The 25,408-nt window shown below is 37.0% G+C and overlaps 1 protein-coding gene across 2 annotated transcripts in view; it reads left to right on the top strand.

Annotated features, from left to right (window-relative positions):
* The first annotated feature begins 503 nt into the window (after positions 1 to 503).
* The window catches only part of oxr1b (oxidation resistance 1b), a 53,691-nt gene continuing 28,786 nt past the window's right edge, over positions 504 to 25,408 (top strand). Inside the window, exons 1-3 of one of the 2 annotated variants that reach the window (XM_077195123.1) lie at positions 504 to 610; positions 4,825 to 4,912; positions 14,801 to 14,997. In XM_077195123.1, coding sequence (XP_077051238.1) covers positions 4,896 to 4,912; positions 14,801 to 14,997 — 214 coding nt within the window. In that variant the 5' untranslated portion in view covers positions 504 to 610; positions 4,825 to 4,895. The remainder of the gene's footprint in view (positions 611 to 4,824; positions 4,913 to 14,800; positions 14,998 to 25,408) is intronic. The other variant, XM_077195122.1, reaches the window with a different exon arrangement.

The following is a 25,408-nucleotide window of genomic DNA, read 5'->3' as shown; positions in this document are numbered from 1 at the left end:
ATTAAATTAAATTAAATTAAATTAAATTAAATTAAATTAAATTAAATTAAATTAAATTAAATTAAATTAAATTAAACTAAATTTGATTAAATCAAATTATTAATGATAATTGGTATCATTTATAATGATGATTATTATATTCCTCATAATCATTTATCATAATAATACTTATTTTAGAGATTTTTTTCCAAGACATAAACTTTATTTGTCTGTAATTTGTGGTCTTTATTTTTGTGTAAAACGGATGTGTAGATCAGTGGATTAACATATGTTTGAAAGTAGAGGGTCATAGAAATTATTCCCTGCCTTTTCTTTTATTGTACCATTAAATATACGCGTATACGTAATGTTTCTATGTGTCGCCTTACAAATGAAACATATATATGCATGATTTAGAGCTCACATCCATGAGTTCAGATTTGGTCTCGTTGTGTTGGGTTCCTCCGCACCCCTTTACCTCAGGTTGTGATGGTATGTTCCGGTCATTTAATAGCACTCTCTGAAGGCTAATGCTGGCATAGTGTGAATGGTAGTCTGTGACAGGTGTAATCATAAACACTGCATGATATGACACATCCACTGGATTTGCTGACGCATTACCTGGCTTAAGGTAAGCGCTATTTTATTTCAAGCGATAATTGTTATTTAATCTAGCAAGAATAAACAATTGAGTCTGGATGTAAATAAAATGAAAACATATAAAAAGAGATTTAACTTGAACTTTACTGTTTCTTGGGGCAGCACTCGTAGAGGACAAAATAACCGTCTAGGCAATAATATACTTTTCTTCTTCTTGGAGCTTTAGCTGACAGGAGGGATATTTTGGGGATAGCTGCAATTACCAATGGGAATACATTGTATACATCTGCACTATAGTTTAATTTTATGAATTGCATTTCATGTATTCTTTATTATAAAAGTATTTATTTTGGGCTATATCATTTTAAGTAACCCAGAAAGGAAGTTTACGTCATAATTATGTAGGTATGCATGCATATATGTATTGTTTTTGAGTATGTTATAATTAAGTTTTTTTTTGTGTGTAACTGGATGACTGTTTTGTCTTAAAGATACTTTGTTTCACTTTAATAGATATTATACCTGCACTGATTCAGAATTGGATTTCCAGATGGTTAATCCCTATGTTAATGAAAAAAAAACTTGTAATTTCTTTATAAGAAACCATGCTTGCGTTAATCGGTAAATATGCAAGCTTTCCCCCCACTCTCTATCATAATTTCATCTGGTCATGCATTTTAAACATAATATGGCATTGAATCTCACAAGGTACAAATTATGCAGTACTATGGTATATATATCAAAGTACCAGTATTATCATCTGATACCATCACAGTACTTTTTTTCTCGCTGTTTGGGTTAAAGTGTGATCAGATTGTTATTTCAGTAAACAGCAGATTTTGATGCAAACTCAGTGTAATGGAAACTCAGAGATGCTGTATCGCTGTTGGTATGTCCTCATTGATTGATCGATCTCAGAGCAGCAGTGCTTTCACATCCAGCCAGACACTCATGGAACGCTGCAATAGAAAAACCCAGTGAATTATAATAGCTTCTGTCTATAAATTGCCAAAGAGATGGCCTGTTTGCCTGGCTTAGACACACTGCTTTAAAGATCCAGCCACTGAAATGACTGAAGAGCAGTCTGGACAGGGCAGTGGCTATGCACTCACAAACTGAAGAGGCTCTGTAATATTCATTTTATTGATGAGTGCTGTGTATGTGCATGTTTCGCTGTAAATTAACCTTGTTACATAAAGATGCTTATTGTGCGTCCATGGCTGCTGCACTTCAATAATGCCATAGTGTTTTCCAGCAAGAGCTTTTAGTGAATCGTGTATGTCTCTTAGGATGCCATAGTAGATATTAATGTAGACCAGATACTTGAGATTTGAGACCTCAACATATGCCTGTAGAAGGAAATCATGTGATTTGCAGAAATTATTGCTATCTAGATTGTGAACTCTCATTGGACATTGGGCGCTGTCCAGTGCTGAAAGCAGTACCAAATATTAGATTGGACAGATTTCCGGTATATATATAATATATATTAGATTTACATCTTTACATCTGTCTGTGGGTTTTGCAACTATTTAATCAATGAAAAGTATTTAAAAGAGCTTGTGTCTAAACCTCGTAACTCCATTGGATCCTCAAACTGTCAGTCAAACCTCATAACTCCACCCCGCCTCTATCGTGAATGAACGAAGTAGGCCTACCACACACAGGTTGGGCAGTCTCTGCTTGTTTGCAATGCAAGAGTAAATAGAGAACTCTTTGTTTGAATAAATATAGCGTTTTCTTTAGTCAAGAAACACAATATATATAAAGGCTAATGTTTTATGTATTTGAGGTGCGGAGAAGAGTGTCTTAGTCCAGCATTTATCTTTGACTTAACTTTCTTAAATAGCCTGTGTGCTATTTAAGACTTCGCCACTGACATGAGATTTTGGCCAAATGACAGAATGAACTGAGTGCCCACATAGCTAGTGAATTACAATCAACCTGTAAGTTGGTGAAAACGTAATGCGATGCAATTACTGTTACAAGACACAGGCCTATGTAAAAATTCTTGAAATTCACTGGTCAAAAACATTGTAACTCCATTTGAGCTTGATTTTGGTAAAATGTTAATAAATATAACACATTCAAGTATCTTACCATATATAAAGCCACAATACCAACTTTGACAACGTGGTGTTTAATTATTTAAAAATACAGTGTGGTTTTTTTCCATTTCCTGAAAAGTTGCGTTTTGGAGGCGGGTTTCCGCCCAACAGAGACAATATGTAATTTATTAAATGAAGTATTTACCATTATGTAGCTCATAAAGTGTGTCAATGAATTAATTGATATGGTTGTAAGTCTTGCCTCTAAAAGCAAACAAAATTATTTTAATATTGCAAGTACTTGTATAAATGCATTTTTTTAGTGCATTAGTGCAGCAAAATAAGACAACATGTGGATGCAATTCATTTCAGTTTTCAGACACTCTGAAATATATTTAGATGTGTTATTTTAACCTCTATATAATTTATTTGCGCCTGGATGAAAACTTAAGTTAAAGTGGCATAGCTTGTCCCACTCTTCCCTAGTATGTTGGTGCTGTGAAAAGTCGTGAAGTCTGCTGTAGATAATCCATAAACTAGCTGCAGTGACTCAAGTTTGCATATGCATCTATAATAAATGTTGAAGCTGTCTTAAATAATTGAATGACCAAAAAGATATTTGTTTTTAATCCACCTCTGTCTAAACTGCGGTGTGGTTAAGAGGAAAAATAATGTCTTGTCTAAGTCTAGTGGTGGAAATTGCCATTCATAAAGTAATTGGCTAAACCCAGCATCTGTAAGTAATGAGTGTAGTTATTCTCTCACAGGGGCCACATCCCACCAATCCTGATCCTGCTGTTGTGTGATATATGGACCAGATGTTTATTAATGAGACTCATTAGTGACTTTTGATCCAACGCAAAACAGCGTACTTTGTATTTGTACCTTGCAACATGCACATAAAAGTACATTTATTTATAGATATGGTTGACCCAGTAAGTTTAATGTTATTTTGATGAATGCATTTTGAAGAATTGCAAAATGTACAGAGTTCGCAGTGGATTGAATGGATTCATTGGCAAAACACCGTGAATTTATTTGTATATGCATCAGCCTGAAATCCTCAATGTTTAGTCATGGTCTTGGGCGATTGGATTATAGTGCACTGGATCTGTTTTCATCATCACAGGAAGAACAATTACCGTTGTCATTTCGTGCTATGGCTCACTCTAATGAAACCAGATGGCCAGAAGGTCATCCTCAAATAAAGGAAAATCCATTTCCATTCATAAAGTTATCCATTACCGCTAAGACGAGAGACATTTGAAACAGTCTTCAGTTAAAATCTCCTTTTCTTTTCATCAATATTAAGACCAGGAGCCATGCTATTTCTGGTGACCATTGTCTACAGGCTGCTGATTTCTACTTTCCCAAACCAATCCCAGAGATTAAACGCGTTTCCTTTTGCTTGACGTGTTAAAATCTTTGATATACCAATGGTTTTTTAACTGCTTTGTGGTTGAGGTAGGTTGATAACTAGTAGAATAACAGAGGGTTTACCAGTGCCTACGTCTTACACCGGCCGTATTCGTACATTATTGATGCACTCTGCTTGGACGGGCAGCCCTAGTTGACAAATGACTTATCTCGCCATTGATCTTATTAGCTGACAAAGATTTTGACGAGCACAAGATGTTTTAGGACCTAGTGTACGACTGTGCTGGTTTTGAAAGTAGACCTGTGCAAAGGCAGGTGTCTGCAAATATTTGAATATTCATATATTCAATATCATGCTTTTCAAATAGAGAGTGGAAAAACATGAATTATAGTCATTTTAATAGCCTTTAGGGCAGGTCAATGAAAGCTGATCCATGGTTCCTTATTGACAGTGTAATTGAGTTAGCTCAGAGATAGCTCTAGTGGTTCCATGCAAAGTGGACAATAATCATTTACATGTCTTCTTCTGCTCTTTGGTAAAGTTATATAACCAAAGATAAGACTGTAGACTGGAAATCTACAAACTAATCCCTTGGTAAACACCATCTGGTCGGCAATTAGTGGACATAAAACTAACATTGTCCAGCTCCCTCTGATTTTGTCCAAGACTGTTGGATTGTGACTGTCATTTGTAATTTGCTCACACATAGAGGTCACACCCCTCACAGAGATGAGGTTATTGGTCCTTGGATTTTTCTTAAACCTGATACCATGAGATGTTGATTGAACCTCTCCCTGTAACCATACTCTCTTCCTACAGGTCCACTCCATAGAACTGGCCTATCGCTGTCATTGTGTCACCCATCCAACACAGGATAACAAGGACTCAGAATGTTCAACACAAAGAGGTCAGTACACAGTAGTGGTTTACACTGTTTTTACATGCATTATTTTTGCTGGTTTAACTGTGATATCAGTGCCATTGTTTGAGTCAAGCATGACTAATACTAGTGCACATACTTGGGGTTAAATGAACATTCAAATCACTAACCCTAAATATCACTTTAGTGTGAAACTATGCACATGAACGAAATATCTTATTGTGCAATTTATTCAGAGGTGTATTATCATATTCTATTATCATATCAAATATTATCATATTTATGCATAAAACGCTGTCTAAAAACCGCATAGCAATGTGCTTTAAAAACTGCATAGCAACACCTTGGCAACCACCTACAACTTAATAACATCGTATCAGCGAGTTTTGTGATTATTGAGTACAAAGAAGTGTCATACATTTGCAAACTGATTTTATGCAAATGCTTAACAAATAATTTTGTTAATCTTGTCATTTGCATGCATTTAAACAACAATATTTACTGGTAGATTTGTAGAGTAGTGGCAGGCAATTGACATTTGTTTACAATAGCTAGTCATCCTATTTGATGCATGGACCAAAACAACAGTATCAATACTTGTTTGACTTGCATTCAAACCATATGCATCATAAAATTATTGATTGACCATAAATCAGTGTGACCAAATGACTTGATTCTCATTAATTCACTGTGACTGCACCATGCTTGAGGCACATACACGCACATACAAAAGCAGATCACTGTAAGAGAGGAAGTTTCGAGGCACAGCAGGACAATGAGTTTTCTGTAAGTGAACTTTGTGAAGACAATAAAGCTCTGGTAGGAAACCACAGAAGATAAGATTAGGGCATTATCATTTAAATGACATAGACCCCAGGTGAAGATACTCCTGGATTCTAATAAATGCAGGTTGTAAACGGGATATTGCTGAACATAAGCAGGGCTCTTGAATTTTTTGTTTTAGCCCTGCGAAGCATCATTAGGGGGTTGAAGCGTAAAAATATCAAGAGGATTACATAATCCTCTCTAACCCCTAACACACCTCCCCTCCCCACTGCACAGCTGTCATCCTGCTTGATGGATGCCATAATCTGCATTTTTCCATGTGCACTTTCCATTCCACTGTTCTGACGATGAAATATTCTCCTCAAGGCTTCCAGACGTGCTCTAATGGCCGGCCCAATTGCATTAAAGAGGACTGACTCCATTTCTGTTTTATTGATGGCTGTTTTGGGGATTGTTAAAGGGCCTCTTTTATTTATATATTGTTAGTTATTTCTTTCTTTGTGCCAGTCAAAATGCATTCATGCCTATTTCAGCAGTGTTTGGGGATGTTTGGAAGGTCCTTTGAGGTTTAGAGTTATTTTTACCTGCAGCAGTACCGGGCTGTTATCTCTGCATGAAACAGTGATGGATTGCTTGGAAAAAAGATATATTCCACCATTTTTATTGCTTCCTATTAATTATATTAAAACTAGAAGGGGTTATCTGTGACAAGAATAGTCAGATTCGAGATTTTACGAGCTCAGACATGGTCATTTTGAAAGGTTATCCCAGTGACAGTATTATCAAGACTCATCTCTGGATGTGTCTCGACTAATGGAGTAACTACGCAAGTACATGACGTAAGGCTAGAAAAGAAAGGTATTGGTTTACAGCTTCCTTGGTTCAGGTGAATAAGGATCACAGTGGCAGGTTTAACTAATCACCACCATCTATATCAAGCTGAGAGCTGTTTTACCTATACCTGATTACCTGAAGACACACTGTCTGTTTAAAACAGAAGAAAACAATCTGTTATTACAGTATTTAGTTACCGTTATTTAATTTGTTGGACAAGACAACTGTTTGCAACAGAAAGCAAGCGAACCATTGAGTATTTAATTGAATAATCAGTAAATTATTTAAAGGAACACTATGTAATGTTTTTGTTCAAAATTAACTAAATATATATCATCAATTCTTCTTCCAAAATGTGTTTTTGTCTTTCCCTGATTCACTATAGTAAGCTTATTATAAGTTTTTATATATTAAACCTGTCGGGATAGTTTTCATGAGAAATTGTGTACATTCAGTACGTTAATCGCCCCATAAATGTCTCGAAGTATCTAAATAGAGAAAAGTTATTCCGGCTACTTTGATGCATGCATTGGGTGTAAATGGCATAGGTTAAGCCCAATTTATACTTCTGCATCGAATTTACGGCGTAGTTACGTCGTAGGCTGTGCGTAGCGCACGTACCCTTCGGCGTACCCTGACGTGCACCTCTCCAAAAATGTAACAACGCAAGCGCTGTGATTGGTCTGCTAGAACCCCTCCCTCGGGTTTCACATGCTCCCTCTGCATGTGTAATTGCGCGTCAACGCGGACAACGACGCAGAAGTATAAATGAAAACCAAGAGGCTCCAGCGTAGAGGCTCCAGCGTAGGTCCGACGCAGAAGTATAAATCAGCCTTTAGTTGTCACAATGAGCAGAAAGGTTGACATGGAGCTGCTAAATCTCGAACCTCTGGAGAATTACATGCTTTAAAAAAAAACGCTAACAGAGGAGAGTCTGCTCACAAAAAGAGAACGAGACAGAGCTCGTAATAAAACGAGAATCAACATTGGCTTGGCTTTTTTGAGATGGCAAGAACTGAGGGATTTGAAATGTTGTGAAAGCGATGCATGTCACAAAGGTATTTTATTGAACATATAAATTGCCATATAGCTACTTAACAGAGTTTATTGTAAAGCATTATCTATTTTGAAGGGTCATATTCATCCGCTCAGTCACACAGAACCGAAGCACAACCAAAACAATGTTCTTCTGCAAAATGCATGTATTTTTTGACTGCTAGAGGGCCAAAAGTTACATAATGTAACTTTATTATAAAAAAATGTCCTAGCATGTGATAACATGTTATTTATTTATCAAATTTAGTTATTTAATGAGTTATCATGTAACGAGCTGTTGCCTAGGGGTAACTGAGGTGCTCATGTGGGCAACATAAGTTCTATTCTTGCTTGCATCATTTCTTGATCCAATTTGACTCTCTTTGTGGTCTCTACACACAATAGTATAATTTTAATTGTTAAATATACTTTAACATATTGTCATGCTTCCATCTGGTTTGAATCTAGCAAATTGTGGTTTCTATCCATCCATCCATCCATCCATCCCCCACTTGGCTGTCCCATTTATTATAAATTATAATAACATTTCACAATTTTACTGCTTTTACTGTATTTTTGATCAAATACAGCCATTGTGAGCATAAGAGGCTCTGTAAAGACTTGAACAGATGTCCAAATTTTACAGCAAAAACTAACCAGTAGGAGCGATGCCATGTGTCCTCAAAAAAATACAATGTTGTAAGATGAAAGCCATTTCTTGGGGGATAAATGAAACATGTAGTCCCATATGAATTATGTAAGTCTTTTAGGAAGGCAATAGTAAGGCATGTTTTTGATGTGAAGCCTGTATAGTGCATATATCCTATAAACCTAAACACCCAGACACACACAGTGTGTGGCTGTGGAGAGGCAACTAACCACAGCGCTTAAACTGCACAAACACACTCGGATAATTCAGAGTGACTGTTCTGTAGCTGCATTTAATACACTCACTGCACTTCCCAGAGAAAGTTTCAAAGATCTCCTGAGAATGGAAGTCACACTTCCCTTGAGTGTAGGTAAAGTAAAGTGGAAAAAACCCTGGGGTTCTTAACATATTGCATTGAAAGCTGTGTATAGGTGAACTTTAATTTCCTCAGTGTAACTATGAGAAATAACTACGACAGAGCAATTGCCTTTAGGGCTTCCTTAATTGCTAACAAATCTTTTTTATTTCTGGAGTGATTCATCATCTAAGGATGTTGTGTATAGTTGTAACATCTCCCACCTTGCTTAATTTAGTTTGACTTGTCTGTTTGGTGCAGAAAGGAAGAAAACTTTGAAAGAACAAGAGTGCCTACTTATGAGAGCATGAAGGAACACTGAGTACTTTTCTTCGAGTGGCTTATGCAGTCTGTATACTAAACTCAAGTGCTTGCGTAATAAGCCTGGAGACCTTGGATGATGTTTCAAGAGTGATGACAGGAAAAAACATCGAATGCAACAGTGCAATTTGTAGTCATATCGGAACTTATGCGAATAATAAGCATTTGATTGCAGCATGTTAAATAATTTAATATTACATCTAAATCTCCAGAGAAATACCCCTCATTTGAATACACTCAAGGGCATCATTTCAAAACTGAAGGACACAAATTGAATTCTGTTTGACAGAAAACAACCTCTGAGAAAAATTGATTCGTCTCTGGTTTTCTGTCAAACAAACATGTCTCTGCTAGCTTTCAATAGAAAGCCTCAATATCTTTCTGCTTGCCTAGTTTAAACTCTGCATATTTTGTAATCTGCTTTACTTTTATATACGTGTTCAATAATCAAATAATCTTAATCTTAAAATTAACGAGTGATTGATGCAAATTGCAGGCCAAAATAGAAATAATTCTAAAATAGAAAATCTTTAAATAGCTTATTTTATTTTGCTTTATTTTATTTTATTTGGTTTAATTTTGTTTTGTTTTTATTAGACTTGTTGTTTATGTAATTGTTTTGTCTTGTATTTTATTTATTTTTAATTAATTGAAAATCTAAAAATGCCCATTGCACATGAAAAAAAGCCATCTAAGGCCAAGTCAGTCAAATCAGTTTGCTGCATAAATACTGTTTGGTTGCAGTCTCTCTATTTAATTGTTTCAGTAGAGTTATCTTGTTGCAGAAATCTTTATGGAGTACATTGCTATTATAGATTCAAATGTGCATTTCCATCCTGACTTTGTGAAAACAGAAGTTTCCCCAGTAGTCTTTTTGTGTGTGTGTGTGTGTGTGTGTGTGTGTGTGTGTGTGTGTGTGTGTGTGTGTGTGTGTGTGTGTGTGTGTGTGTGTGTGTGTGTGTGTGTGTGTGTGTGTGTGTGTGTGTTTGCTCTTGTACAACATATTCAACAATGACCCAGTTCCAGACTTTGATGTCAGAATCTCAGTTCAACACAGAATGTGAATATTTAATATCCCTCATATTATCATCAGGCTTGTGCAATAACACACTCTCTGCTGGATTTAACAATTTCATTACAAAAAACGGGTTTTTGTTGGTATTGGTGGTTGCCAGAGAGTTGCTATGGGTTGCTAAGGTCTTCTGAGTGGTTGTTAGGAGGTTGCTAGGAGGATTGTGTTGTGGGTGGATACTTACTTGAGCAAGTCAAAAGAGTCCATACTTTTACGTACTTGGATGTAAGTCTTGTAAGTTTGAACTTGTGAGTGAACATTTGAAAAATATTTCAGTCACCCTTAATGTCTTAAAATGCTTCTAACTTCTACTTGCATTTAGGTAATATATAGACTAAATAAGAATAGTAACACTCAAATTAAAGAGAGTTCATATTTTAATGTCTAATAAGATCAGTGCCCATAGGGTATCAATATAACACCTGGTGCTGTTATGTAATATTTAAGGAGTTCAGCAGGAGTTTGAGCAGCTTAAAATCTGTCATAATCTCTATTAATACTCTCTTTCCCCTCATTAAACATCTTCCATGCTGATACAGAAGTATTATAAATTACAAAGTTCTGTTTAATGAATTATTTAATGCATTATTTTCTTTCTTTTTGTCTGATTCTGAATGACTTAAACTCCTCTGATTGATCATTGCGTTCAGAGATCTACAGACATGTCTGTACTGTAGCTATATGCAACTTTTCCATCCAAAGTTGCTTATAGCTTATGCGCATAATGAATATCGTAAAAAAAACCTTTGCGAATAAAGCACGGTTTTCATCCAGTGAGTCGAAGAGAACAAAATCATCTCTTCCTGATAAACTGGTGCTAAATATCACCAAGAAAAGTAAGAGAAGCCACTGTATATAATAATTTTCCGTATATAATGAATTGCTTGCTTCTCAGTGCGTGCAGAAGAAACACATAAACATGTTATCTTGATTTTGGAAGCAGATGTTGCTGTTTGGGAACGCAGTCGTGTAAGACAGTTCTGGGAGGTAATTATACTGCACCACTTTGACGACAGACTTTGCTCAGGTGTTTCAGAATGACCAAAACAGCATTTCAGATGCAGTGCCACGAGACCGGTTGCACAGCTGATCTCCTCTGGTTGGTCCAGTACCGTCTCATCACAAAGTCACGTGTCTTTTTTTGATGCGCTTCGAGGAATTTATTCCGGAAATGTGTTTCCATCTTAGTTTATGCACATGTTTTCTTATCGGATAAAAAAATGTATCCGACTCAGTTGAGCGCATACGTTTTTTATGCGCATTTTGCCATATGGCGCAATGGAAACATTGCTAGTGAGTGGCTGAATTGCTCAACTCTGCAAAAACTTGCAAATAACCAACATATTTTGTAAATAACAGATGCAGATGCTCTCCATACCTCCCCTGTAATTTTGCGCCCTAGACCTACTGTACGTATGTCGCCTGGCTATATCACGGACCGACCCCGATTTAGCAATAAATATGCTTGTTAAAGAGGACCTAAAATGCCCCTTTTCATGCTTGAATGTTCAAAAAACACATTTTCATTTCATTTTCAACACCTCTCTTCCAAATCTGTCAGTAACGTCTGGTAACGCTCTGTTTAGTTCCTGTCTCTATGAAGCTCCTCCTTCCAAAAACCACAATGTGCTCTGATTGGTCGGCTGGACCAGTGTGTTGTGATTTGGTCAACTGCTTCTTGAGTATTTGGGAAATGTCACGCCCGTTCTGCAATCACTGCGAGTTTCAACACACTAGCACAACTCAACCAGGACTCCCATTTATTCGGATATATGCCTTGGGCAAGAATTATTTAAATGAGAAATATTGTAATGAGTTCATTCCCAGAAGAAAATTCATGACTACAATCGAGGCATTTCAGGGAGTTCAGACACAGTGCTAACTGATATTGAAAATTAGACTTTGTGCTGTGTAACTGTGCAGACTTTTTTCATGCTCAAACAGCAATGGACCCCTTTAAAGAACCAAGTGTCTATAAAGGGTAAAAGTGTTTTTTGTTTTTTTGGATTTTCTTGATTTGTGGCAATAATTTGTGTTTAAATGAGATTATTTCAGTGGGTTCATGCGGGAAACTGACTCCTAATGCAAAGTTTGATTGCAAGTATTGTACTGGAGTTTGCTTTTGGCTCTAGTGTCCTTGATATTCTGAAGGCAAGCAGTCATGTCTCTTGATGAAACTTTATTTCTTGCCCAGCATTTTAATAAGCTAATTTACTCACAGTGTGGTAGTGCTTGGCTATTTGTATTGATATAAGGACTCCAGAGAGTGTGTGCATGAATAATCAGCACAAATCAAAATATCCTCGCATTAGGCTTCATTTGCAGAACAAATTTGCATGAATATCACTAAAACCCTTTAAAATGTTGTTCAAATCAATACAACAATATACTGTCAAGTAGTGTTTTTCAAGCAATTTACTCAGATTTGTGTTTCATGAATGAGACCATGTGTGTTCACGTTTACTTTTGATACTTAATTAAACAATAGAAAAAACAATAGAATAAAATAGAATAAAAGTCTCATTCACCAAGAAACAACATTAATCGTCATTTAAAACCTGGGAAATATTCGAGAATTTTAATCTACTGAGAAATAGTTTTTAGTGGATGTAGTTGCTATAAAATATTTTTTATAAAAATCCAGTAATCTGAAATGACAGGAAAAGTCATGGAAATTCAGTGGTGAAAAGACGCAGGTATCCTGAAACGATCCTTTCAGTGAGTATCCTTCGTTTCTTTTCCTTCCATGCGAGTTGGCCATAAATCCTTCTTTTGTTTGCTCTGGAAGTTCTCAAACCACAAGCAATTAGGTCATTCTGCAGAGGACGGTTACCTACCGTCTACCGAATGAAAGCTCAGATAATACTTAAATACTGTTGACGTGGAGAAGGTTCTGGCGAACAACTTTACATTTACTGTGACAATTGCATGTCGTAAATGAGAGTGAGTCCATTAGCTGATAAGTTCAGCCCAGATTTATAGCATCTTAATGTCTCCGTATGGGACAATAAAAGCTGGTGATCTAGCCGTGACAATGAAACCTGATATATTTTTTAACCCCCTTACCAATGTCAACAGCAATAACCTTTAGCAAACTGCTTTAGTTTGTCAATATTTATTGACATTACCATGACACTTTTCTATATGGATATCTACGTTTTCAGAAGGAGTGTTAAGCTTGAGCGCGGTTGGTAGCAGGAGACAGCAGTGGATGGTTGGTTAATTCCTAAAAGGACTCATGGAATTATCTTGAGCTCATTGCTCGGGTGAATGAGTGAGTGTTAGACTTCAGACTGTTCAGTCTTGATCTAGGTCAGTACATTTAGACAGGCCCGTCTGACCCCATCACTTGTGCCGTCTGAAGCCCTTGGTCTTCATCTTCTGCCTTTTCTGATGCAAATCCAAAAGAACTCTCAGTGGCAGAGGCACTAAAACTGTTTAGCAAGGCTTCTTTTATGCTCTCTGCAAAATAAGCAGAATTCAATATGTATTGATTTTGTGTGGTATTCCAGCAAAGATGCTTGATGTCATTGAGTTCATATAGAGTAGGGATGCACCGATACCACTTTTTAAGGGTCGAGTACGAGTACCGATATTTTTTTCCTGGTACTCGCCGATACCGATACCGATGCCTGTTGTACTGGGGGGGGGGGGGGTCTCGTTTTATGTGGCAATTTTCTAAGAACAACACAATGAGACTAATGAACAAATCAGCATCTTTATTTTCAACAACTTAAATAAACCTAAAAAAATAAATAATTCTTATTGTGCTTATCACAAATTTTCAAAGCCCAAATTTCACAGTGTCCAATAACCTCCAAAGGGCAAAACCAAGGACATAATGAATGTAATTTTTACCTGCCTGTCACAAAGTTGTCAAAGTGCTAAAGAAATCACAGACAACAAGACAATCAAATTTGTCATAAGGTGCCAAAGAAATCACAGAACAAATGTTTAACATAACACTGAGTAACAATGTAATCACAGCCGAAAGTGTAAAGTGAAATATTAGAGTGTACTATTAAATCTAGCAACACTATAACTGCAGGAAGAGTGTTCATAAGAAATGTTAGCTAAGGATATACGTGAGGTATCGGTCTTTGGTATCGGGGTATTTTTACGAGTACGAGTACAAGTACATGAGCTTGGTATCGGGCCCGATACCGATACTGGTATCGGTATCGGTGCATCCCTAATATAGAGACAATAAAATATGAGTAAAGAATGTTCGACCCGACCCGCTGTTGCTCATTTCACTTGCAAAAGATGGTACAGAAGCACAGAAGAACTTAATGCGTTTGGTGAAGAAAACCTGGACCTCAGGGCAAAAATAAACCGATAAATATAAAATGATCTAAAATATATGTGACTGCAAATTTAAGACATACAAAAGTCGTTCAAAAGTTTGAGGTTGCATTTATTTGATCAAAAATAAAGCTGCAATTAAATATTATTACAATGTAAAATAACTGTTTTTTTATATATATATTTAAAATTTTATTTATTCCTGTGATGCAAAGCTGAATTTTCAGCATCATTACTCCAGTGTCACATGATCCTTCAGAAACTATGCTGATTTGGTGCTCAAGAAACGTTTTTATGTATTTCAGATTTCTGTTGAGTAAACTTTTTTCAGGATTCTTTGATGGATAAAAAGTTCAGAAGGACTTTATTTGAAATATATATTTTTTTATAACAATGTCTTTACTGTCACTTTTGATCAATGTGAAATGCATCCTTGCTGAATTATTTTTAAAAGGTAGTGTATATGTAAAAACACACAAACAAAAAAATAGTAAATACAGATTTATTAGTTGAAATTCTTTAAATCAAATGCAAATTTTTTCCCTTTCTGTATTATAGGTTGAAGAAAAAGTCCCAGTCAGTGGACATCCCTGATGAGAGCTATGCCGGTTCATTCGTCAAAGACCTGCTGGCGTCGCCCATGATACAGAATGTGACCAGATCAGCCAAAACTGAAGAAAAGGGGATCAATACCACCAACATCCAGAAGGCTCGTAGTCCTCGACGTGGAGAGCTCAAGCGCGGTTATACCATAGGTGCGTTACGTCTTCTTCAGTAACCCTTCTGCACACTTTTATTATGTTATCATAATTATTATAGGTTATTATGTTGCATTTTAATTATTTCTATTGTTTTTTTTCCTATTTAATTAAATTCTTAGTATTGTAATCACTCTATGTATTTGTTTTAATCGAAGTACTTAATGATTTTAGGGTGTAGTGTTACTTACTGAGCATGTTATGGTGCATTAGAAAACACTTCTAGTGCAAATCGAACACATTAACATGAACATTATCTTACAATGGAAAGGAATATTCCAGTGAGACTTGTTAGTTATGCTTAATCCAGTGTTGGCACAGGAACTGACTGGCTGGCCCTGTGGTAAGAGGGAAATGGATACCTTTGAGACTGTAATCAGAGGAGAAAAGAGGATCCCATCCCTCTGTGGACACACACACACACACACACACACACACACACACACACACACACACACACACACACACACACACACACACACACACACACACACACACACACACACACACACACACACACACACACACACACACACACACACACACACACACACACACACACACACACACACAGAGAGTAATTACTCCTGAGTTGTAGGAGGTTCTGCAGCTTCTAGACTAGACAGAGAGCCCAGGATTGATACAGTAACAATAATAAACACACTTTAACCCTCTGACTGTTACGTAAATCTTGATCATTAAGTTACTGTTTGTAGCATCTGCCGTCTCAATATATGAGGACATGAACTCATCTCCAGAGCCTCTTGGAGAGTCACTTCACAAGCTTTTCACCATTCACCATTCACCATCAAATACACACTGAAACTAAAATGGAAAAGATCTTCACTTTAAACGGTCAAAATAAAAGTTCAGGAAATGATGACAGAAATATATCACTACTGTAGCCCATACTAAAATGTACTTCTCAAAGTAATAATGATAATATTATTATTTCTAAAAAATATCATACAACTAAGATGTTTTTTCATCCATGTTTTAAACTTATTTGACAAAAAATAAAAATGTAATGTTTTGTTGTAAATTAATGTTATATTTTAATTTCGTTCCATTTTACATTGTTAATGTTTATATAAACTTAGGCATAACAAGGAGACATTTTCCAAATCTTTGATTACCTGGTTCATTTGAAGTTTCAGAAGGCTTTCTAGACCAAACAATTTGAAAGTTGCTAGCATAAGAATATTTTGCAAGGTAGTTCAACATAAATAATGCACCGAAATAGTCTTGCACTTTTCAAACCGCTTCTGATCTTTTGAGTACGACTGCAAATAGCCATGATGCATCAAGCTTCCTAATGGCTTTTTTAGGAGAACTGGCTGTTGTGGTGGTGAATAAATGCGCTCGTACCCTCAGGTGAGCATGTAAACGTGCACTTGTGTGTAGTTTCATACCCAGACAGTCACGCCATAAGCCCAATTAACTTTGTGAGCATGCAGTAATTACTTCAGCAAGATTTTTCCCCAAAGGACAGATACTGGAGGTATTTTGAGACGTGCAGCGTCACTTCCGTTATGGCTAATGTTTCTCATTGTTAACTACAGGACAGGGTCGACGCCAGCCTGAGGCTACAGTTCAGTCTCCTGAGTCTAATGATGCAGCTCTGCTATTAGTTCTCCAGCAGTCGGGTGTCTCTCCCTATTAACTGTCTGTGGAGAAAATCTTTTAATCAAAGCTTTTTGATCAGATCTTTGCCGGCTAGTGTACTAGATGCCGTAAGTCAGACTAATTAGACTGTTAATCATGGTGATTTGTTCGCTGTCTTAAAGGAGTAGTTCACTTTCAAATGAAAAATACCCCAGGATTTACTCACCCTCAAGCAATCCTAGGTGTATATGACTTTCTTCTTTCAGACGAGTGCAATCAGAGTTATATTAATAAATGTTCTGGCTCTTCCAAGCTTTATAATGGCAGTGGATTGCAACCAACAGATTGAAGCTCAAAAAAGCACATCTGTTCATCATAAACAAACTCTACATGGCTCTGGGGGGGTTAATAAAGGCTTTCTGAAGCGATGCGTTTGCATCACATCAGAGTTCATATAAATGCCTTTTATAAATGTTTTAGCAGTAAGTGTGGCTTAGATATAGGCTTTACACATTTGTACACGTTCCTAAATGTTGTTCTTGCATCGAATCTGTCCGGCTGTTCTATAAACATGAGTTATACAATCATTATATTTGTTGTTTTGGATGCTTTCTCTCCATTTTCAGAAACATCAAGGGTTAAAGGAAAAAGCACAGTGAGGCATTCTTGGCTTTTAAAGCCTTTTATAGCTGTGTGCCTGTATTGGAGATTGAACCTCACAGCTCAGAATTAGCTCTTGTATGTAGCTCCTTCACAAACACACACACACACACACAAAAAGTAATCTTCTCAAGTGAAGTGAAATGGACGCAGAGCTTCTGTAGAAAAACACTAAAATAGAGTGGATGGAAAGTGAGAGTGTTACTTCTCCATACTCATTCTTCAGTATGTGTCATATAAAATATGGTTTTTATTTGTTTTCTTTCTGCATGATATTGTAAAAACGTATGGACTTGCCCATATACAGTATAAATACAGTGTGTGTGTGTGTGTGTATATATATATATATATATATACACACACACACACACACACACACACACAGTATATACACTCACTGGCCACTTTAGGTAACAAGGTGCTGGAAACATTCCTCTGAATGTCACGGGAAGGGTAAAACAGAAAGCAAGGATCCAAGTGCAGGAAGGATATTTATTAAACAAACAAAACAAACCAAAACTACCCCATAGGGGAAAACAAGAGAAAACTCGGGTATCCACAGAAAACACAAGGGAAAAATAGATAACAAACCAGCACAGGACAGCGAACACAGGGAGACTAAATAGGGAACAAACAAGGAAGGTAACGAACAACAGGTGGAGAGGAATAATCAATTATCAGGTAACGAGATGGGAGGGGCTGACAATTGACAAGAGAGCACATGGCATATGAATACAAGAAGCCATGTGCTCACAATAAACCAGACTGGGGGCTTTCAAACTGGCATTTTAGTTCGTAACGGGGCACGGTTCGCATGAAAAATTGCTAATTTGAACTCTGTCATGTGGACCCGGGTGCGCACTGGGTCCCGAACCCGAGACTACCTGGAGGAGGTGGTCTGAGTTCGGTTGCTCCCGAACCGTGCTGCTGTTCGCGTGTATGTGAAAGCAACACGGACTCGGGTGCGCACTTGTTCAGGAAGTAAAGTATCCTGCACATGCGTTTTAGCCGATTATGATGTATTTAGTTAAATAAAACACACGTAAGAGATGAAGAGTTACCCTGGATACGAGCAAGAGTGAGTCTGCAGTGTATCCGCGTATAGTGCGTGCAATCAGGGCAACAAATTAATGGAAATCCACTGTCTCCTCAAAAGAGTCCATTTGCAAGCAGCGGAAAGACAGCTTATGCGAAACACACACACAGTTAACCTGCGTTGTTTACTCAGCTAGGAAAAATAGCACCAAATTAATAAAAAACACAATAAATTGACCTGCGTCGTGTTTTCTATCATGCGCCGTGCACGTTTTGCAATGACGTAAGATGCACGCAAACGCACCAGAGTTCGATAGAATCAAGTTGAGTGTGAAACCCATAGTCTCTATATGATATCTATGGTGAAACCAGACCAACGCTGCGGGGGGCGCCGGGAACAATCGCGCCCGGGCTCGACCCGCAGCAAACAGTGTAAAAGCCCCCTAACATAAACACAGGACAAACCAGGAATGTCAGAGTTCTGTCACCAACAGAAATATAATCCAGACAGAAGTGACAGAACCCTGACACTGAGATTTTGGTCCATATTGACATGATAGCATCACCCAATTGCTGCAGGTTTTTCGGCTGTCCTCTATTGGATTGAGATCTGATGACTGTGAGGGCCATTTGAGTATAGTGAACTCACTGTCATGTTCAAGAAACCAGTTTTAGAAGATTTGACCTTTGTGGCATTGTGTGTTAAGTTAACCTGCTGGAATTAACCATCAGAAGATGGGTACACTGGTCAACAATACTCAGGCTGTGGTGTTTAAACCAATGCTCAATTGGTGCTAAGAGGCCCAAAGTGTGCCAAGAAAAAATTCTTCACACCATTACACCACCAGCAGCCTGAAGCGTTGATAGGGTGAATCCATGGTCACGCTTCTGACCCTACCGTCCAAATGTTGCTGCAGAAATCGAGACTCATCAGACCAGGCAACCTTTTTCCAGTCTTTTATTGTTCAATTTTAGTGAGCCCGTGTGAATTGTAGCCTCAGTTTCCTGTTCTTAGCTGACAGGAGAGACAGCGGTGTGTTCTTCTGCTGCTGTAGCCCGTCTGCTTCAAGGTTTGACGTGTTGTACGTTCAGAGATGCTCTTAGACCTCAATTGTAACAACTGGTTATTGAGTTACTGTTGTCTTTCTATCAGCTCGAACCAGTCTGGCCATTCTCCTCTGACCTCTGGCACCAACAAGGCATTTTCCCCCACAGAACTGCTGCTCAATGGATATTTCTCTTTTTTCTGACCATTCTCTGTAAACCCTAGATGTGGTTGCGTGAGAAAATCCCAGTAGATCGGCAGTTTCTGAAATACTCAGACCAGCCCGTCTGGCACTGACAACTGTGTCACATTCAAAGACACTTAAATTACCTTCCTTCCCCATTCTGATGCTCGGTTTGTACTTCAGCAGACCGTCTTGACCCTGTCAACATGCTTAAATGCATTGAGTGGCAGTTATGTGGGAGAAAATGCCTCCATGTGATTGGCTGATTAGCTGATACATATACATTTTCATCTATCTTAAATGAAATAAGTGACATTGATATAAAATATAAAATAATAAGTGATCTAAATTGTTGGTTTTTCTAATGGGTTGAAACAGGTTACCTATTTTCAGACACTAATAAGATGAGCCAGCAGAGGGTGTATTAAACTGGCAGTATGTCCAGATAGGTAACATATTAATAAAATGTAAACAATGCTAGTTAATTAAAACGTATTAAACTAAACTTGTGTTTTCCATTCCATAATAAAAAAAGGTATTGTTTGAATATGTGCACTATTATTATTATTATTATTATTAATTACATAAACAATATAAAATAAAATAAATAAAAACAACAAAGCTTCATGGACACAATTGCGTGTGGTTGACTTGACTTTACTTGTGGCCTACTTTTTCCTTTATCAGGCATCATGCCAGCTGTCAAAAGTTTGTTTAGTCCAGTTTCAAGAGTCCAAAATTCCTGGTTATGCTTGCATCGAGCAGTCTAAAGCAGGATAACAAATGAAAGAGCTTGTCCTCTCGTATTGGAGTGCTTTTTTTCTTCTCAATTGATTTTCGTTGATGTAGCTGCGAGCATGTTCAAGACAGGTGTGTAGTGGAGCTGTTTAAACTGTGCATTTTAAATGTTATTTTTCAGCTCAGCTATAGATTACATGGCATATATCACAGATTTATTGCAGAAGCAAAGTGCCAGGATAATTTGACTCAATATATGAAGTTTTTTCTATCACAAATCTAAACTTGCCTCCGGACTCGTTTCTCATTTGTAGATTCACTAAAAGTGATTTATACTCATTGCTGGCTGGCTGTTTTATTGCTGTAATAGATATCCTATTTTAGAATATGCAGATGATCTGCCTAAATGTGTGAAACATGGAATGATTTAGTTTATACCATTAAGTACATTTCAATGCTTGTTAACATTTTATTCAATACCAGTCACATTCTCGCATGTGTTGTTTGAACCTTGTTTCAACATGTGTGGTTGCCAGGGTATTCTGGGTGATTGCATACAAAGTTTATTATTTGTTTTATTGAAACAGTTGTCTTATGATAAACCTAGGTAGATACCTTCTACCTCTTTTCAGCAATAAACAATCTCCACTCTAAAAGCTGTTGATCCGAGTAACTCGTGCTATCCCGCAGCTGGGGAGTGAAGGGAGTGACAGATACTATGATTGACAGCGGTTTATAAATCCATGTAATGACTCCAGAGTCCTGCTCCACTTGTCTGTAATGTGACAGGTGATAGGAGGAGACGGCAGACTGCTGAGTTGGTGTTTCTCACAGCTGACCTACACACTTTTCAACCCTCCCCGCTTTGGTCTCCAGCAAATCTCACTGCAAGAGAATAGATGCTGCAGTCTGGAGATCATATACAGACATAAATCTGTTGTTTAAAAATGTTTTAAGAAATGCTTAAAGTGTAAGAATCTTGATTTAGACGGCCATATCCTCCCTCAAACATGTGTTTGTACCATTAAAGGATTAGTTCACTCCAGAATTAATATGTCCTGATAATTTACGCACATGACATGGGGGTGAGTAAATTGTCCGAATTCTAATTCTGGAGTGAACTAATCCTTTAAGACTTCTCTACAGTTGCAATGGAAATTATTCAGCCCCCATTGCAAATCAGGTTTGTTGGCAAAATGTACAGACTTTTAGGTGTTTGCAATGAACAACTCAAACAAAAGGAATTGAAATAGCACAAAACAAAAAATGTTTTAAGTGGTTTCTGCAAATTCAACTGAAAATGCAACTTTTAATGACTTCTGCAGTCTCAAAATTGTTCAACACCCTGAATAAAAACCCTCACAACAGCACAAATCTGCAAAACAAGTGTTCTAGCTCAAGGACACCTGATAATCAAGGGCTTCATTAGTTGCACCAGGTGTGCTTGAGCTAAAACACATGAAATATCTATACTGGCTTGGTTTGTTGAGTGTCACATTTGACTGCATGTTAGAAATATGGCCTAGTCAAAAGATTGGTCCAAAAAGTTAAGAGAAGATATCATCGCACTTCACAAACAAGGAACAGGATACAAAAAGATAGCGAAGGAACTAAATGTTCCTAGAGACACCGTTGGAAGCATAGTTCGCAAGTTCAAAGTTAAAGGAACAGTGGTTACACTACCTGGACGTGCTGAAAGTCTGTACATTTTGCCAATGAACCTGATTTGCAATGGTGGTTGAATAATTTTGATTACAACTATATGTAAATGACCTCTGTCATCCTAGGCGCCGATTTATGTTTCTGTCGGTCGGTCCACATGCAAATACATTACCAACCAAATATAAAACACATTTTAATTAACTTCTGTTTTCATGAGCAAATGGGTTAATTATATAGCTGCACATAGCTTATGCAACAAATGTCCCTCAAAACATTTCAATATTCTCATTCTAAGTAGTTAATTATAGCCTACTGTTAGTTATTGTAGAGTAGGCTACTGTCCTTTTCAGTTCGATGGTGCGCCCAATGAATGAATTATACAAAAGTTATTTGAGCGAAATGCACGGACTGCAAATAAATATATATTATCAACCAGACAAAATCACATTCTATCCATGGGTATTGTTGCAAGTCACGCTCTCGCTGATATAGCTTATGCTACCTGATGGTCATTATCAGTTCGCTAAATAAAATTCAATAAATACCTTTATTGTAAATTTAAAATAAGCATTTAACTCAAAAATAACTACTAAAAAATAAAATAACGAGATCTTGCTGACAAAATTTTCAGCTTGAAAATGCTATCTCCTGAAACAAAGGTGAATCCGTTATTTCTTTACAATTTAAAGTTACACCGTGTTATTTCATCAGTCAATCGTAGAAGTCTGGTTGTTGAAAGCTTCTGCAACATTAAATCCAGGAGAAAAGTCAGTACTGTAGTGACTGTGACATACATAATTCACCTTTGTGTTAAATGTAGTTCTAAACATTGTTGGTGATAAATGCAGTACTTTGTTCTTAGCGTTTTTCCTCATAACTGTTCAGGGATCGTGGTCCCTTTAAATGTTCTGTATGGGTGATGACGTAGGACGCTTGTCAGCGCCATTTGCTTTCTGTTAGTTTTTTCATAGTAAACAACCGACACACGTATTTGTGTGCTCAAAGTGAGAAGTTGTCTCTTGCAAGCTACTGCAATTTCCACAATACTAGAGAAAGTGCACAGGACAAAGTTTTAGCATGTAAACGTAAAATCTGAGCGAGAGTAGAGCCATGAGACCACTGTATATTTGAAATTTGTCATTAAAATAACAGCATAGAAACGGCCTTAAATTAACTATAAAAAGAAGATTTCATGGATGCTCGAGCCCTATGTCTGTCATGATTGGTTAACCTCCGCATACTGGTGTAGTTCACGCTACAGTTTATTAGGGCAGGTCAAGTTGCTGAAAACTGAATGGATGTTCATATATATTATGTAGGCGGTCATATGTTAATATGCTTGTTGTTCTGGCATAACCATGACTGTTTCGGAATGGACTTTTTTCAGCTATTCATCTGAAAGTTTTTTTTAAAGGCAGTTTTGTGTCTAAATGGTGCACTGAACTGAGCAAGTAAAATCCTTTTTTTTTAAATCCCCAATATCTGGTCGCTTTAAAGCTTGGCTTGAACTGCTGGCCCTTGCAGTTTCATTATGATGCAACATTTATAGGACAAAAGGGACACCATGGAATAAATTGTCCTGCATAAGTCGTGTTTAATGCTCATGCTGTATCTCAGCACCTCTCAGCCTCTTGCTCAGGTGCTTTGACAGAGAAGTCCCTGGGCTCTCATTTGGGGTGAAGTGTGCAGCTGGCATTTCAAATAATCCTTGGTACGCCGTCTTTACATCAGGCTTACACTGAGTAAGAATGACTTTAATTGGCACACCAGCTTCCTTTAATCTTCGAATAACGAAGAATCAGTTGAGGTCGGAGAGTACATCATCCCTTGAGTTGTCTTTTAACGAGAATGAGTTTATTATGCACACTCAGCCTAGTTAAGAGAAGTTCTGTCTTATACTTTGAATATTTACTACTACTAGTGATGGCAATGATGATTTCCTTTTGAAGAACCTGTTATTTGCAGCTTGCCTATTTTCTTTAGAAAATGTAAACTACTCAAGGTCTGTATGAATTAAAAGTTCAGCTCCCGGATAAAGGCGATCAGGAATGCTCGATTCTGCTCAAACCCTGTTGTATCCCACCAGCTTGTACCATTCCAGGTGATCCTGATTAGTTTGTCTGGGGTGAATTGAAACTAAACTCTACAGGAAGCCTGTGTCAAAGTGGACACCTTCCATTCTCATCCAGAGACCCTTCACCCCCGTCGGCGAGCGTCTGTGAAGGCATCTGCTCGTGGGTATCAGTCAGGGAGCCATTTCCGACACTGGTGGGAACCTGCTTCTAAAAATAACCTGTCATGCCTGAAGGTGCCAAGATAATAGGAGGCTCAGAGCTGTGATGTGTTGTCCTGAGGAGATAGAAAGGGGAATGTAATGGCTGATTTGCTGTCGCTGGTCTTTTAGACCATCCAGTGTTTGTGGGCTGCTTGTGTCAACTGTAAATTGAGATTTTGGTATTACACTACTGTTCAAAAGTTGGAGGTCATTAAGACTTTTTTTTTTCATTCAACAAGGATGCATTAAATGAATCAAAATTGACCGCAAAGACTTACATTTTTACAGCACATCATTATATTAGAAGGATTTCTGAAGGATCATGTGACACTGAAAACTGGAGTAATGATGCTGAAAACTCAGCTCTGCATCACAGTAGTAAATTAAATTTTAAAATATATTCAATTTGAAAAGAGCCCAAATACATTTTTTTACATTGTACAGCCATGCAGGGTGTTTATTAGTATATCATTAATGACTTTGTTTAAATTTTTTGCACTGCCTTTTTGACCAAATCTGTGGGATTGGTGTAGTAGACACAATCAAATATTTTAATCATCAATATTTAATAAATTAACAGATACAGGTTAATGGGATTTGTTCAGTTTTAATGACAGGTTCTTGTTTTGTAAAAGCTATAATGTTTATTCTGTAACTGAGCTTTGTTTTGTTATAGATATATTAGCATTTCTTCAACTATGGCCATTTTCAGCCATGTAAGCCGAATTAGTTTATTTTAGCTATAAAAAATATAAAATTACATTTTTGTTATTTTTTTTGGAATTTACCAAAATTACAGTTTAATCGGAAATAACACATTTTTTTAAGAGTTTCATAGTTTAGAACTTGTGATAATACATGCTTTTATGATGCATTTTAGTTGTAGTGTTGTAGTATTAGGCAAGGAATAGGCATGTTTTATTTTATTACATTATTTTACTTTTACATTATTTTACATTTTGTTTTAATAGCCTACATTATACAGAAAACTAACGAGGAACCACAGCATTGTGGTTTTTCGGAAAAAAATGATAAACTTTACTGTAAAAAATAAGATCAATATGTCATGACAACATGTTTTCCCATTACTTTAACTCATCAAAATAATGTTTTATACAGCCAATTTGATTATACTTTTTGGTATATTTGGTATATTTTTTACATTTTATGAAGATTTTCACAATATCAATTCTTTTAAATGTCG

The sequence above is a fragment of the Siphateles boraxobius genome, unplaced genomic scaffold, assembly GCF_051911475.1.
Source record: "Siphateles boraxobius isolate OS27281-9 unplaced genomic scaffold, OSU_SipBor_1 33, whole genome shotgun sequence".
In the NCBI taxonomy this organism is placed as follows: domain Eukaryota; kingdom Metazoa; phylum Chordata; class Actinopteri; order Cypriniformes; family Leuciscidae; genus Siphateles; species Siphateles boraxobius.
The sequence above is the reverse complement of the archived record's forward strand: the minus strand, read 5'-3'. Positions and strand labels throughout refer to the sequence as shown.